The 15,999-nt window shown below is 45.7% G+C and overlaps 1 protein-coding gene across 1 annotated transcript in view; it reads right to left on the bottom strand.

The window, feature by feature from the left end:
• Position 1: 1 nt before the first annotated feature.
• Positions 2 to 15,999, bottom strand: part of LOC119432487 (ATP-binding cassette sub-family A member 17) — a gene marked incomplete at its 3' end in the record, with an annotated part of 143,240 nt that continues 127,242 nt past the window's right edge. The window contains exons 15-18 of the mRNA XM_049658261.1: positions 15,436 to 15,623; positions 13,462 to 13,635; positions 1,382 to 1,595; positions 2 to 112 (exon numbers count right to left, since the gene is read on the bottom strand). Coding sequence (XP_049514218.1) covers positions 2 to 112; positions 1,382 to 1,595; positions 13,462 to 13,635; positions 15,436 to 15,623 — 687 coding nt within the window. The remainder of the gene's footprint in view (positions 113 to 1,381; positions 1,596 to 13,461; positions 13,636 to 15,435; positions 15,624 to 15,999) is intronic.

Raw genomic sequence — 15,999 nt, 5'->3', positions numbered from 1 at the left:
TGTTCTCCCCGACCAGGACATGTTCAAGGGCGAATTCTTGCTGGAGTTGTCCCACCTTGGTGAACAGCTCGCTCCAAGGAATTCGCTCCATCAGATGGTAGCTAAGCAGGTTCTGATGAGAAAAAAAAAAAACACCCGTTAACGTACCACATGCGGGCACCATGCACAAAAAGAAAGCAGAAATGCTGCCATTGCCGTCGTAAGAAAACGATAACCTCCTAACCACGATGTAAAATAATTTCCTAAGGCACATATGTGATCCTATACAGGGTGTTCCCGTTATCCAGCACAATGTTTCAAAAAAAATTAACACCGACTACTCAACGCGAATATGACCAAGTGAACGTCGTTCAAAATCTTGATGAAAACTTGCAAGGCAAATTTCTTTAGTCAATGACAGCCAATTAGTTAATCTAAATTAGGTAACATATTTTTACTTGAAAAAGGGTGGTGCCAGCAAGTACACAAGGACGCATACACAAGGAAAAGTCGTTAGACACGGACGGACGCTGTACTTTCAACTGCAGTTCATTCGAATGTACATTGCCGCACAAAACCTCCCACGCATGCGCAGTTTCAACTCCTCTTAAGACACGTGCATAAATGTTAGTTTGATCACCTTTTACTTAGAAGCTAGGTAGGCATGTTACCTTTCGAATTTCTGATGTGAAAGGCTTCTAAGGTTTCCCGCTCATATCTAGTTGTTTCCCTCTTAAAATTGGCCATGATCGAACATCGGCAGAGTTTTTTTAGTTCGTTTTTGTTTGTTTTTTGCATTTCTTGCAGCTGCGGCAATGAACTGCCAGACTCCTCCCCTGGTCCCCCGCGTAAGGATGTGTTATGTTCTTGCAAGCGCTTATTAACACATCTAGCCCTCTGTCCCATATAAACTTTTCCACATGCCAGCGGAATGCGGCAAACAACAGCAGTCTTGCACTCTATGAAGGATTTCACGTGGTTAATTTTACAAGCCCCTCTCTTTTTCCCTTCGTTTGCAGTTCTCGCGCACAGGTGCGGACAATACAAAACGTGCAACTTGCCTCTCGGCCACCTTCCTAATTTTGTGGAATATTTTGTGCATGTATCACATTACTTCTCATTTCTTCCTTCGCTCTGGTGTCGCCGACTTCTGGCCTGCAAGACCCTGCACTTTCCGCAATCTGGCTTCAGCAACAGCCCGAATTACGGAGAGAGGAAAACTCGCAGCGAGGAACCTCTCAACCTGCTGCTTCATGCTACACGCCAAGCGATGGCAGATCGGTCGACAGTTAGAACCAAGAAAGTTATTGAAGTGCTCTGAGAACGTAAACGCAATAAAAGGTAAGTTGCGCAAATAAGATGGAGTTACAAAACAACGGTAATAGCATTAAAATCGGGGTACCTGGTTGTCGTCCTTGAGTTGAACTTTGGGGAAGAGTACTGCCACAGCTTGCTTGAGCTTGGGCGCGTCTGCAGCCGCCGTGTGCTTGAGCAAGAACTCGAGTCGGTAGCCCTGGCCGAACTTTTCGCGCAGGCGCTGCAGCGTGCCCAGACACGTCATTTGGCCACTGACCATGATGGTGATCCGGTCGCACGAAAACTCGCATTCGTCCATGCTGCAGATGCGCGAGAGTCGCGAGAAGCACAGTATTAGATGAAAAGTGTACGTGCTAGAATTAAGGGAAAGCTTCAGATCGCGACCTACTCCACTTTCGCTATTGACACACATGTAAAATGCAAAATTATTTTACAGTTTTATGAGATTTGAGGGAATTTATGGCATTTGAGAGACATAGTTACACTCTAGGGACTGTTGGTAGCAGAAATTTAATTTAAAACTTCAAACTTTATGTTTAGAAACATTACCCAGAATTATCAAGTTCGAACAAAACTATGCAACAAAAAATAATATCACCCTTCATTAAACTGCGCCTTCTACATCATCTAAAGCGGACAAGGTACATATTGTCCCGTTGCCATGATGGCGAAGAATTAAAGACTGCCGAAGGCGCCACGTAAGAAGGTAAGTTTTTATTTCGCGAATTTCTGCCCAGGAAAACAAATGACATTCAAAGGACAAGGAAGAGGCGAGCACGATTTTCGACAATCTGAAACCTGACACATGGGTGACACGCGTCGCAAATATATGCATCGCCCGTCGTACTAAATTCCATCGTTATCACTGGTCCTCGCGCACGTTCTAGAATATATACCACTATTCGCGTCGTGCATAAATTCTGATTGCAGACAACGTTATTTCGCTATATAATCAGCGACAGTATTCCAGAGATTTCCGATACCCGAAGACGCGTCCTGCGACGAGCGATAATTTTAACAGTGGTTCGGTTGTGAAACGCGGTCCCAGGAAAGCTAATAAAAATGTTCGCTTGCCAATATATGTCACAGCTTGAACGAAATAGTAAAATGTTCACAAGGGTTTGGCAAAAGTTCGACAGGAATATTTGCTCTATGTAATTGAGAGTGGTGTGAGATACAGCAATTTCGTTCGCTTTAGATGCGTTATTAGGTGCGCTTAACCGAAGTAGGGCATAATGTTTAACGCGGTAGCGTTAAGAGCCCAGCGTCGCAGAAAATCTGATGTCGCTGTCGGCGTCGTTGTCCGTTAGAGAAAAGTCATCCCGAACCACGCTGGCGCTCTGCGCGGCACATAGGCGTGATTTAACTCAACGAATACACGCAACCTCCAGACATGATAGCATCGGATATTAATTTGAATATACGCGAAAACATAATTCGGTTACGCGGAAACTCAAGCACAAACCCCTTTTCCGGCTGCCGTTTGAGGTGTGTCTTAGTGGGAGCGGCGTGCCCCGCTCAGTTCCTTACAACGCCGTCCAGATGGCGCTCACCTTGACGCGTCCGCGGCAGCGGCGGATCCCGCCACCCGGGGGATATAAAAGAAGAACCAGAAAGCTCGCCTTCGTGTGTAGCATTCGCCGCCAGCAATTGCAGGTAAACGTTACGGTTACATAAGCTGAAGTTGCCGAAAAGTGTGAGATGCAGTCATGAATATTTGAATATTTGAGTCATGTTTGTTTGTTTGTGTGTGTGTGTGTGTGTGTGTGTGTGTGTGTGTGTGTGTGTGTGTGTGTGTGTGTGTGTGTGTGTGTGTGTGTGTGTGTGTGTGTGTGTGTGTGCGTGCGTGTGTGCGTGTGTGCGTGCGTGCGTGCGTGCGTGCGTGCGTGCGTGCGTGCGTGCGTGCGTGCGTGCGTGCGTGCGTGCGTGCGTGTGCGTGCGTGCGTGCGTGCGTGCGTGCGTGCGTGCGTGTGCGTGCGCGTGCGTGCGTGCGTGCGTGCGTGTGTGTGTGTGTGTGTGTGTGTGTGCGCGTGCGCGTGCGTGCGTGCGTGCGTGCGTGCGTGTGTGTGTGTGTGTGTGTGTGTGTGTGTGTGTGTGTGTGTGTGTGTGTGTGTGTGTGTGTGTGTGTGTGTGTTACTGGCGTTTCAATGTTTTCAACTTGGTTCTTGAGTTTATGGTGAGCCATCACAGACTGAGGCAAACGATGCTGCACCTCAGCCATGGGCCTCGCGTGTTACCCGCACTCGAGCCAGAAGGCACATGATGCGAATCATGCCAGCATCCAGGCATCAACGCACTGACTCGTGATCGCCTACGTTCGAGCGACGACTCAAACATGTGGGATGACGACGGCTGCTTGGTGACAACGGGAAGACGAAGCTGGAATGATGACAACGAATTGACAATGGAGCAACCACGACGGCTTGATGACAACTGCGTGACGACAACGTAATATAATGGCGGTATGAGCCCACTTTCTCGCGCTTGCATGCATAGGGAACACTACGGCCACCACATGTACACAGTGTGTCATCATCAGCTAATATGTCAAAAGATATACCGGCGATCCTCAATTACCCCTGTCTTGCGCCAGCTGACAGCGTGCAATACCTGCAGATTTCAAAATCTCATATTACGGCCTATCCATAGTGTTCACATGACGTCAGTGACGCAGTTTTAGACCGCAGCTCTTAGGCGCCCGTTTCTGTGGTGAGCGTCGGTGTAACCGAGTGAACAAGCGCAGCGGAAGAGAGAGCGAGAAAGATGAGTGCGAACGCGGCGCCCAGCGGGGGATGAGTGGTGAGAGCGATGATAGCGTGAGGTGGAAAGGGAAGGAGGAGGGTATGGTGAAAGCGTGAGAAGAAACGCGCAGTGCAAAAGCGTAGTGCCGCGCAAGACGCGCACTGCGGCGACGATAGCTACAAGATAGCGTCAGAGTAGTGCGCGTCGTCTGGGAGGTCTGTCTGCGGCGGCTGCTGTGAATCGCGCCCACGCGTCACCCACGCACTGCTTCTCGCGCCACACTTCGCTGCGTTTGCAGCGAGCCGTACGAGACAGATTGTCCGCGCCAGCCAATATATCGCGAAATGAGAACACCTATATAGCTGCGCTCAAATTTCGCATTAGGAAGTATCGTAATCGTCGGTGAATTTTTCCACCGTGCTTGTAGCCGAAGATCGCGACCACGGTGACGTAACTACGTACACTACCACAGGCGCATTGTTTAGCTTTTTGACTGTGGCCGTTTATAAGCGAATCATTATTGCTATCGTTTTGTCTATTGGCGCTAGACGCCCCAGTCGTGTTGTTGTGCTGCCGCGTTTCTTGTTTGCGCAGCTTGTCCATGTGCTAGTATCTCAAAATGGTGGCCAGAATGACGTCAATTCAAACCATCTGTAGTTAGCAGTCGTCAGAGATTGCGCTTCCCTTCACTGTCTAACGGCGACTATGCAGTAGTTCTGCTTTTTGATGCAATCCTCGCCAGCAGCCTCGCTCTTCCGCACACCACTGCCGCTGTTACCAACAACAGAACATTGTTTCCTGTCCTCAACTGCTCTACTTCCACCCCAGTTCTTCCTCAAGGGATCTTACTCGCACAGCTTTCTCCCAGTGTTGTACGGAACGGCGTTCCTGGAACTAGTTCCTCTTGGGAGGAACGGAGGAACGCCACCGTTCCTTTAGGGTTGGTGGGAGCTGTAACGGTAACTCATCATGACCGTCTCGACGCAGTGTGGGACCGTGCGGTGGTCCAGGGACTTAAGGGAGTCCAAACTCACTTGCTACAAATAAAGTTTTTCTGTCTGTCTGTGTCACCAGTTTTACGAAGGAAAGGCAGAGGGAACGGCGTTCCTTCTGTAAACGTTCCACGGCACTGAACAGACGCACGCACGTACGCAGCACATCATGCAGGGCGGATGGGCGAACGCGTGAGGCGCAAAGAACTAACGCTTGCATGTCACATGACTATGGTGCATTTTCTTTCATGAGTTCTACATTATATATCTTTGTTTATGACTAGGCTTCAAGGTTGTCACGTGACGCTCCCTCCTGTAGTTTTATTCCTGCATGCCAGCTTGTCGGACGCTGACAACGAGACGTAACTCTTACCGAGTTCAAACAAGGGTCTTTACTAAATTACGAATATCTATTCTGGACATATCTCTTTCTCCACTCATACTGCAATATTGAATCAGCATTCATTAAACGCCCATGTATTCTTCCTTTCGATGCGGTTTCTTGTGCAAGAAAATTAATTATATTGGTGCATGTAACTTTCTATTTGCGGATCTGAAGCGCAGTATCCTGACTGAGCATTTGAAGACCGAAGTAGAAATTGCCATGTGTTGCACTTGTAAAAGACGAGCACCAAAGTGGCAGTTCGACATGTTTGGAAGTTGTCCAGTGGTGCCCGAAAAAAAGATCGTCTACGAGCGCTTCTTTGAATTCTTTTTATCTCCGGATAATCTGCCTCCGGCGATGTTCAAATTCGTACAATATGATTCGTATAATACGTTCGATGTGATTTTTAAATTGCTCACTTTATTTCGCCGCAGGATTATCCAACGCTATATTTTAATTTTTAAAGATCAAATGTAGCGTTAATGTAACAACACGTTCCAATGTAGAAGTGTAACTGGAACGCGTTCTTTTCGCATTAAAGTAACTTGTAAAGGGAACTCGGTCCAAGATTCGGAAAGAACGAGGAACGAACTTTCGTTCCTGTTTTAGAGGAACGTTACAACGCTGCTTTCTCCCTTGAAGGATTGTGCTATTTCTTCTTTCGGTGGTGACGCTACGCCTGCCGCCCTACCTTCCATGACAGCACCGATTCAGGCATTACTGCACAAAACGGTATCTCCGGATTTGCGACCTTCTAAAGTCAAAGTACTTCGTGTTGTGCTAGCATCCTATCTCTATATCTTCGACGTCGCGGATCGTCCTCTGCGCCGAACATATGTCGTATCCCGCCGTATTTTTTTTTTATTTATTTAATACCCACAGCGCCCATTCAGGCATTACAGTGGGAGGGGGGGGGGGGGGGGGGTACAGAAGAAAAACAAGCATAAAATAAAAATTGCAGGTTTGCAGAAATTTGTGTAAATGAACAATAGATTATTATACGTCGACACGAAAGCATACGGCCGCATTGCACACAGCCACGTAGAACACAGGCGCATTGCAGATGTCGCATGAAAAAAAAAAGTACAGAAAGCACAATGATAGCAAAGATTCATAATAAAAAGGCAAAGAACAAGCGAAGAATAGCATCAACACGCGGTAGTGATAAAGGGTACAGTATAACAAAAAAGCAGCACTAAAAGAAAAGAATATCATTTGCAACTAGGATTCTGTATCGGTCATGGTGATTGTTAGACATAACCGCGATATATATCAAGCGTTAGTGTTCACCAGATTTTATCGTTTTTAATGAAGAAAAGAACTTGTTAGTACACGAGATTTCTACAACTGAGGAAGGTAGTCGGTTCCACTGACTGATGGTTCTTGGGAAAAAAGAGCTGCTAAAGGCCGATGTATTACATTTGTATTCTCTAATCTTATGTCCATGAACTTTGCGTGCTGATGTATAGTGAGGCTGGTTAATGTATACGTCACGGGGAATTCGAGTATGAAAATGATATATGCTGTGTAAAAGCTTCAATCGAAATGACGCTCTTCGGTGCTGCAGAGATTCCCATTTTAGCATCGCCTTAGATTTCGTTGCACTGAACTGCCTGTCGTACATTGGTATATCAAGTACATATCTTGCCGCCATGGACTGAACTTTTTCTAGCTTATCTTTGTTAGTTACTGTTAAAGGATCCCACACAGAGCACGCGTATTCCAGCGCTGACCTAACTTATGATTTATATAGTAACTCCCGGGTTTTTCCCGGGTTTGTTGTGGAAACGCACGTGTATTTCGTCGTAAAAATCCCAAGCTCCGGCAAGCTTTGCCAACAGTATAATCCACATGCCGATTCCTTGATAAAGAGGGGCAAAAGTAAACGCCTAGGTATTTATATTCACATACCGTTTTCACCGGAGAGCAGTTTATTGTTGATTGATTCTGGGGGTTTTACGTGCCAAAACCAGTTCTGATTATGAGGCACGCCGTAGTGGAGGGCTCCGGATTAATTTTGACCACCTGGGGATCTTTAACGTGCACTACAACGCAAGCACACGGGCGTTTTTGCATTTCGCCTCCATCGAAATGCGGCCGCCGCGGCCGGGATTCGATCCCGCGATCTCGTGCTCAGCAGCGCAACGCCTTAGCTGACTAAGCCACCGCGGCGGGTCAGTTTATTGTGTATTCAAAATTTCCAGGTTTTTTCTTCCTGGAGAACCTCATGCATACCGTTTTCTTAAGATTCAGTTTCATTTCCCATCGCTCACACCACGCGTGTATGGCACATAATTCGTTTTGAATTATGAAGCCGTCATTTTCAGAGGTAATCTTACGGTATAATATGCAGTCATCTGCAAATAGCCTAATATGGGATTGTGCGTTTTCATTAATGTCATGGATATAAAGTAGGAAAAGAAGAGGCCCCAGAACTAATCCCTGAGGTACCCCTGACGTAACATCAATTATTGCAGATTGTTCGCCGTTTACGACTACGTATTGTCGCCTCTTACGTAAATATTCAGCGATGCACGCAATAACTTGAGGATTAATATTAAAACTGGTTAGTTTTTGCAGTAGCAAGTAATGTGAGACGATGTCGAACGCTTTTTGAAAGCCGAGAAAAATACAGTCGACCGATGATTTGTCGTCCAGTGTTGACGCTGAGATATGTGTGAACTCTACTAGTTGTGTGACGCACGATAGTCCCTGTCTAAATCCGTGCTGATTTGGGTTAAAAAAAGAATTACTGTCTATATGTTTGACTATGGCGGTATATAAAACGTGTTCTAGAACTTTACTGCACACGGAAGTGAGTGAAATGGGACGGTAGTTATTGATAACATTGCGCGGGCCAGTTTTATGTATAGGAGCGACCGATGCCATTTTCCAATCAGCTGGAAGAGAACTGCGTTCTAAGGATTTTTCAAAAATAAGTTTCAAGTACAGAGACACTGTATGAGAGCAAGACTTCGATATAAAATTAGGTAAACAAACAGGGCCCACAGCCTTTGTACAATCTAAGTCACGAAGTAGTAATTCAAGGCCTCGAGATTCGATCACTATACTAGGCATGGGTGTGGATACGTGTGTCAACAATTTAAGATCTTTCTGAGGATCTGTTGGGGTAGAGAAAACTGATGTAAAATAAATATTGAACAACTTAGCCTTTTCTGAGGCGTTGCAAATGATAGTATCGCCACTGGTCAAAGCTGGAATTGAAATGTTGTCTTTTTTATTTTGTTTTATATGCTTCCAAAGTTCTTTCGGATTTTGCTTTATTTTACTTTCTATTGTTTCAAAGTAGGCTGTTTTTGTTTGGACTGTAGCATTGTTCACATCATGGGCTGCCAGTTTTAGTTTACATAGGTTCTCTTTTGAAGGGTTTCGTTTGAATGAACGGTAAATTCTTTGTCTACGCTTCACTAAAACATCCAGTGCTTTAGTGTACCATGGCTTACTTCTATTACGCCTTCTAGTCAATACCCATGACGGCACAAATCGGTTTCGCAGCTCAAAAATTTTGTCTTCAAACAGAACCCATAGGTTTTCTACTGAATACTCATCCGCAAGCGTTTCGAACACAACGAAATATGCTTCCAGTGAAGTATTGATTGCTTGGATATCAGCCTTGGCGTAATTGTACATGCACCGACTCTTCTCACTGTAAACACTTACATGTTTCATATTTATTTCGCATAGCACGACATCATGATCACTTATCCCTGGTAGTACTTCAGTGTTCTCGACCATTTCTGGCATATTTGTGAAAAAAAGATCTAGGATATGACTTCCTCGCGTAGGTTTCAACACGGTTTGTCTTAATGAAAGGAGGTTCATAAAATCAGCAATTTCCGATTTGAAACTAGGGGAGCTTCCAGAGGATATCGGTTGGTCATTCCAGTTGAGATCAGGTAGATTAAAGTCCCCACCCACAATGACGTAATCGGATGCAATTTTTGTAGCTGTAGCAGTGAAATGACACAATTCTCTAGCTGAACCAGTTGGCGGCCGGTAGAAGGACCAGACTGATAGTGATTTGCCGTTCGAGAGTTTCAGCTGACACCAAACTGCTTCACTCTTATCATCTATAACATTTATGCGTGTAGAAGGAATGCGCTGGTCTACCAAGATAAAAAACACCACCTCCGTGATAATTCCTATCCTTTCTATAACATGTAAAGTTATCAGGAAATACTTCAGAGCTCGCTACGCCTTTATCGAGCCATGATTCGGTACCAATAATTACACTTGGTTTGACCATGCGCACTAAATTATCCAAAACATCAACTTTGTTTTTAATGCTCCTACAGTTGACTACCAAAAAAGAAAGTGAAGTCGACAAGGATTTATTGGGTCATTTGCACGGCACAACCTTGTCTGAAGGATCATCATAGATGCACTTGATGCCGTCTATGTAAAGGATGTCATGCTTTAGTTGCACACGTGCGTCCGTGCTTTTATGTTCCTGAGCGAACCGCCACAAATTTCGCCTTCTCTTGCGCACTGGCTCGGAAAAGTCTTCCGACATACTGATACCTGTATCTTTCAAATTTTTGGCCTTTCTTAAAATCAAGTGCTTTTCTTTCAGTGACCGAAACCTTGCAATCAAGGGTCGAGTTTTTCCTAGTCGAAATTTTCCAAGTCGATGGGCTTTTTCTATCGATTCTATCGAGTGGATTGACGCTGGTGACACCAATTCTCTTCACCGACGCCCTTGCCGAGTGTCTCATTCTGAATGCCAAGTCATACAGGAGGAAGTAGAGAAAATGCTTGCGGTATAGAGCCTTCCTAGTGCAGCCCTTGGAAATCACCTGTCGGGCTTGTTAAAACGAAGGAGAAAAGCTGGCAATTTTCCATCTATTATTGCCACCTCAATCCGATCACTAAGAAGGACGTTTATTATCTTCCACAAATTGATGATGCGCTCGACTGTCTCCATGGTGCCAATATTTCTCATTGATCAACCTACGGTCTACATACAGACAAATTTCTTCCGAATACTGCGACCGCGAGAAGACCGCATTTACAACCCCTGACGTCCTCGACCGCTTTAAGGTCATGCCTTTAGGATTCTGCAGTGCTCCTCCAACTTCTGAACTCATGATGGAAACGCTTCTACGTGGATTTACTTGGTTGACCTTCGTTCGAAAGCCACCTCCCACCTGCGTCGGCCATTCTTGACGCTTCTTGCCGCGGTGGACTCCAACTGAACTCTTCCAAGTGCACGTTCGGGCGTCATGAGATGGCACTTCTTGGCTACCTTGTCGACGCTACCGGTGTCCAACCAGACCCTGACAAAGTTCGTGCTCTGCGCGACTTCCCGGTGCCGCGTTCTTCTCAAGAGGTCGGCAGTTTCCTTATGCTCTGCTCTTAATTGCGGCGCTTTGTCATCAACTGGGCGCACACTGCACGGCCACTTACTGACCTCCTCACAAAGAATGTTGCCTTTTCTTAGAGTGCGGAACAAGCGATTGCATTTATACAGCGAATATCTGCCCTCACATTACTACAAGTGCTCGCTCATTTTGGCCCAGCCGCAATAACAGAGCTTGGCACTGACGCACGTGGCCATGGCATTGGCGCTATCCTCGCTCAAATGCAGAGTGCAGAAAGTCGTGTCATAGCGTACGCGATCCGTCTTCTTTCTCCATCGGAAAAAAAATTATTCGATTACTCAGTGGGAGCGCCTAGCTCTCGTTTGGGCTATGCCTAAATTCTGACCGTACTTATATGGTCGCCCTTTCACAGTTGTTACAAATCATCATGCCCTCTGCTGGCTGTCATTCCTTAAAGATCCCATGGGAAGGCTTAATCGTTGGGCATTACGACTACAGGAATACCCGTTTTCTGTAGTCTACAAATCTTGAAAGTTGCGCAAGGACGCCGCTTGCTTATCACGCCACCAAGATGACCCACCCAGCTCCACCGAACGTGAAGCTGACGCCTGCGTTTTGTCCATCAGGGACTTTCTGCATGTGGCCGACGAAAAGCCATGTGATCCATCGTTGCTCTCCCTAATTGGCCGTCTTCGATCCGCCAGTCCCGACCCATCAGTCAGTATGTTCTTGAATCAAGACAGCCTTCTGTACAGGCGCAACACGCACCCTAACGGCGCGGAAATTCTCGTCGTTTCACATCATCTGCGCAAGGATGTCCTCGCACGACTTCATGATGTTTCAACCTCCGGACATTTAGGCGTCTCGAGAACCTATCACCGCGTACGACGACGTTTTTTTCCGTCGTTCTGTGGTAGCCGCCGCGTGGTGCCGAACAATAGACACGCGTGTATGAGTGCGGCTAGCGCGTTGACAGAGCGCGCTACGTGCGATCAGCCATCAGCCGTTTGATGTGCGCGCAGGCGTACGTTCTTCTGCCCAGCCTTGTTCACTCTTTCATCGCATTCGCTAACCTTCAATCCCTGCGCCACTAAGGCGCACTGATAAGATGTTTGCGGTAAGCAAAGTTCGTGCCTTTATTACTCACAGCAACCACTTCTCTCCCATCCTTCCGCACGGCTGTTTTGCTTGCCACGAATGAATCTTCCGCTGTCAAAAGCGGGAACGCTGCACAACTATCACTGACCTGCAAGACGTTTATCGTACATTCTAAAGCACAGCGGTTTCACTCTGTGATGGCACGTTATCACGTATCCAAAGAAGACGGAAAGAATACTCCCAGACTCAGTGGTGTGGTACGTGTGTACAGCGTTGTACGCGCGCTTTATTCCACTTTTTTTTTTTACTTCTTTAAATTTTACCTGGCCATAGCAAAAGCCGGGAGAGCACGGTCTAGCTAACACGGCGGCACAAAACACGGAGACTAAAGCAAACCTACACATACGACGCCTTTACCACGGTACCAGTTCTACTGAGCACCACACACATGAGCCGACCCAATCATAACAGAACCGTCATTGTTCACTATACGTAACATAAACTCTGAGCACACTACGGGCAGCAAAATAGGTAGGTTGAATTTTTTTTAAATAATACTATACGATGGGGGTGCAACGTTGCCTTGTCTGATAATTGTTGGTTATAATTAGAAGGCGTGGCACAAAATCGTGAGTGCTAGGTGTCGCATACATTGCTATATTGTGACTGTGTGTTGGACATACTACTTTATCGTCTTTGAAGCATATTTTCGCCATTTGGTGATACATATTGGGTGTGTAATCCTAGGCAAATAAAATGAAGTGCCTTTTCATACCTCTCTGGCAGTGTAATTCAATCCCGTTCTAATCTATCACGTTCTTAAGCAACTATAAGAAGCAATCGCTGTCATTAGAAGCCGAACTATGTTCAGCTTAGGATAGAGACTCTTCATATGTTTAAAAACACGCTAGCGCGTCAGGTGAGATGAGCTGAAATCTCAAAGAAGATAACTGCGTGTAGCTGACGAAATGGGGAACCTTAAATGAAATGAAACATTAGCCCTAACCAGCTTAAAATCATGACGTCGCTTCCATTTCCGGGTTTGACGTCATACTTTTTTCTGTATTATTTTCTCGACAAAAGTTGCCCCCGCCCTCCCAGCAAACCGATAGCGACAGTTACAACACGCCGCCATTTTCTAGGTGTGGGCTTCTATAAACGTTTCGCTACCACTTTACAGATACCTTAGGTTATACACATTAGGCAGCACGCTCCAAAATTAAAGCGGAGATTCCAAACGTCAGGATGTTGCGACACATGAACTTTTGTGAAATTTCAGGAATAATCTTAACGATGTCCGACATACATGTCGACCAATTATGTAATTAGAATTCTAACACTCACATTTCTAAAAAAAATGTTTATTTCCTCAATGTCGGATATCCCCTGCAAGGCATTAATATTGCTACAGGAATAATTGCATCAAAAGATGTTAAAGAACTCGGCTACCTCTGTGCTTACACCTCGACTTCATTCTGTACTGGCTCCGTTTGGCTGTGGCTAACAAATCAAGCCCTCGGTTCTTCCCCGCTCGAATACAGCCATTTTCCCATTGGCTTCGTCGTCCGATGACTTCGCACACGTGACACGTGTTGACAGCACTCACTTGTGTGACGTAAGCACGAAAGTGGTCTGCGAGCGCTTCTTAATCTCCGCGATGGCTCGAAAGATCTTGTTGCGAGAGACGACGTCCACACCCGCGTACGGCTCGTCCAGAAACACGAACGGCTGCAGGCCCAGCAGAGCGGCACCGATGGACAACTTCCGGCGGTTGCCGCCGCTGGGAGGGAGATAGAAATCACATTGTTACATTGAATTGTTGCAGGTTGCGAGACGGCCATTAAATAATGCGGCACCTACCACTATGTACTACTCAAAAAGTGGAGAGACGGTGCTGGCGACGGAGTCCCCTTTACAATGCACCGGGTGAACTCATTCATTTGCAGAGGGGGCGTAGTGCTCACCAACCTCAGAAGCAGCCTACATGTACCTAACTAAGCTGGGTCTCGATAAAATAACTATTGTCTATTCTGAGCTAACGAGCCAATTTTTCAAATTCTGTTGAACAGTTGCCAGCTAGTCAATAAGGATGCCTCAACATTAGACAGATAACGGATTGGTCGCATCACCTTTAGCGAGGCAAATTATTATTCGGACAACGTCGCTATGTTTGCCACCGTTCTAAACGATTTACAGTACTGTGGTATTATACTTTCCTCATTAAGCGTATAGTCACGTGCTGTTTATGCCACTGCTATTGTCACGGCGCACCATGTATGTTGTTAACCTTGTGGCTAAGTCTGGGGTTCGAGCCCCCGCCAGTAGCTCAACAACTGCGCTATCTTTAGTGCTCCTCAACTCCCTCCTTATATGGTGATGCCGCTGCTATTGGTCTGTATCCTGGCAGAATGAGCACGAGTTCCCCCAACTTTTCCTGTTGTTTTTAATTTATAAGGTCCTCATTCGGTCCAAAGTTCATATTTAACGGCATCGCATGCATCAAATATTGTAAATAAGCCTTTATGGCTAGTTAAAAACAGCGCACTGAAAATGAAGGCGAAGGAAGACGTATACACAAACACAAGTATTGTGTACGCATTCCTTGTCTTCACTTTCAATGCGCTGTCTTATTATAGGCCATGAACCTATACAAACTTGCCCAGTTTTCTAATCCCTTCACGTGAGTGTTCCTTTTTAGCGATTGGGCAGAACGCAACCTTAGTCTTACTCTTGGACGAGAAATGAGAAAATATATGGTATTCGATTACGAATTTTGCTATTTGAATATCCCTAGTAATAGGATGCTCCAAATTGTGAAGGTCAGCAAGCAATGTTGCAAATACGTGTCTATGAATATTCGAAACATTCTAAACAGAAATCGAGTGCATCCTATTCTATTTGGTCTCGGAATCAATAGTCACTATTGCAGTCACCCCATCAGTCTCGAATTATGATCGACTGTCGATAAATGTACGAAATTTACGTAATCTTATGCCAAGGGGCTGCAGACTTCATTAACAGCAAGTCAAGGTGGTGGAATAACCTTTTCTGCATTTTATGATGAGTCACCATAATTGCAAAGTAATCCGGTATTTATTTATTGTACACTCAGTAATGATACCTTTCTTTATAAAAAAAAGAATTGGAGCCCTAGCGCGAATTACTTCTATACATGTTAACTAGAGTTCAAGCGAAAAATTGGGGCGAAATACTATATACCATTCATTCTCGCGGACACACTATGGGCCTAAGAAGTACCAAGTCACGTGATTTGCACCCTCCGAAGATTATTGTCACCGCTACCAAACTACTTATTTGTTCGTTATGCTCCACGCGCGCTTTTAATAACGCCTCATAACGGCAAAATACTCATGTAGAGAATACTAGGCAGTGAGTATCGTTTTACACTTACTGTGAGAACAGTTGTCTATTAGAAACCAATTCGAAAAGTATTCGATATTCGATTTGATTCACGTTTGGCACTATTCGATTTACAGTCTATTCTTTCTCCGAAATGGCTACTGGCACAAGCCTAGTTGTAAGAATGGCAGCAACATGGTTTCAATCGTCGCGCGCGAACCTGTACACGCCGCACTCCTTGGAGGCGTGCTCTGTGAGATCGACGACGGATAAGACGCTGTCGACCATGGACTTTAACTCGTTTTCAGGGATGCCTCGCAGCCGACCGACCAGGTACAGGTACTCGTACGCGTTCAGCCTGTCCAGGAGGCCACCAAGCTGGAAGCAGTAGCTAATCTGCGACTGCCACTGCGGTGCGCGGGTACATGGAAAAACAAATTTATTTCCCCCTCAAGACCGAACACGTTAGAGACGGGAACAGCTAAAAAAAGAACACAAAGAATTATAAACTGGCTAAAATGCTTCTCAAACGTATGCTCATCTTACAACGGACGTATGCGTCTAAGACAGTGGAGTTGTAGCGCTACATGTGGTTGTTGTGCGCCTCTTCTGTGTCCTCGTCTTTGGCGCTTTTGCCAATAGTTCAACATGTTCAACCAACTAGTCGACACGTTCACTTTATTAGAAGTTGTAGATATAGCTCGCACGTGACGTCGCAAACGCAGCTTCGCACACCATCATCATCATCATCATCATCAGCCTATATTTTATGTCCACTGCAGGA

The sequence above is a fragment of the Dermacentor silvarum genome, chromosome 11, assembly GCF_013339745.2.
Source record: "Dermacentor silvarum isolate Dsil-2018 chromosome 11, BIME_Dsil_1.4, whole genome shotgun sequence".
Classification (NCBI taxonomy): domain Eukaryota; kingdom Metazoa; phylum Arthropoda; class Arachnida; order Ixodida; family Ixodidae; genus Dermacentor; species Dermacentor silvarum.
This window is presented reverse-complemented; position numbering and strand designations above follow the sequence as displayed.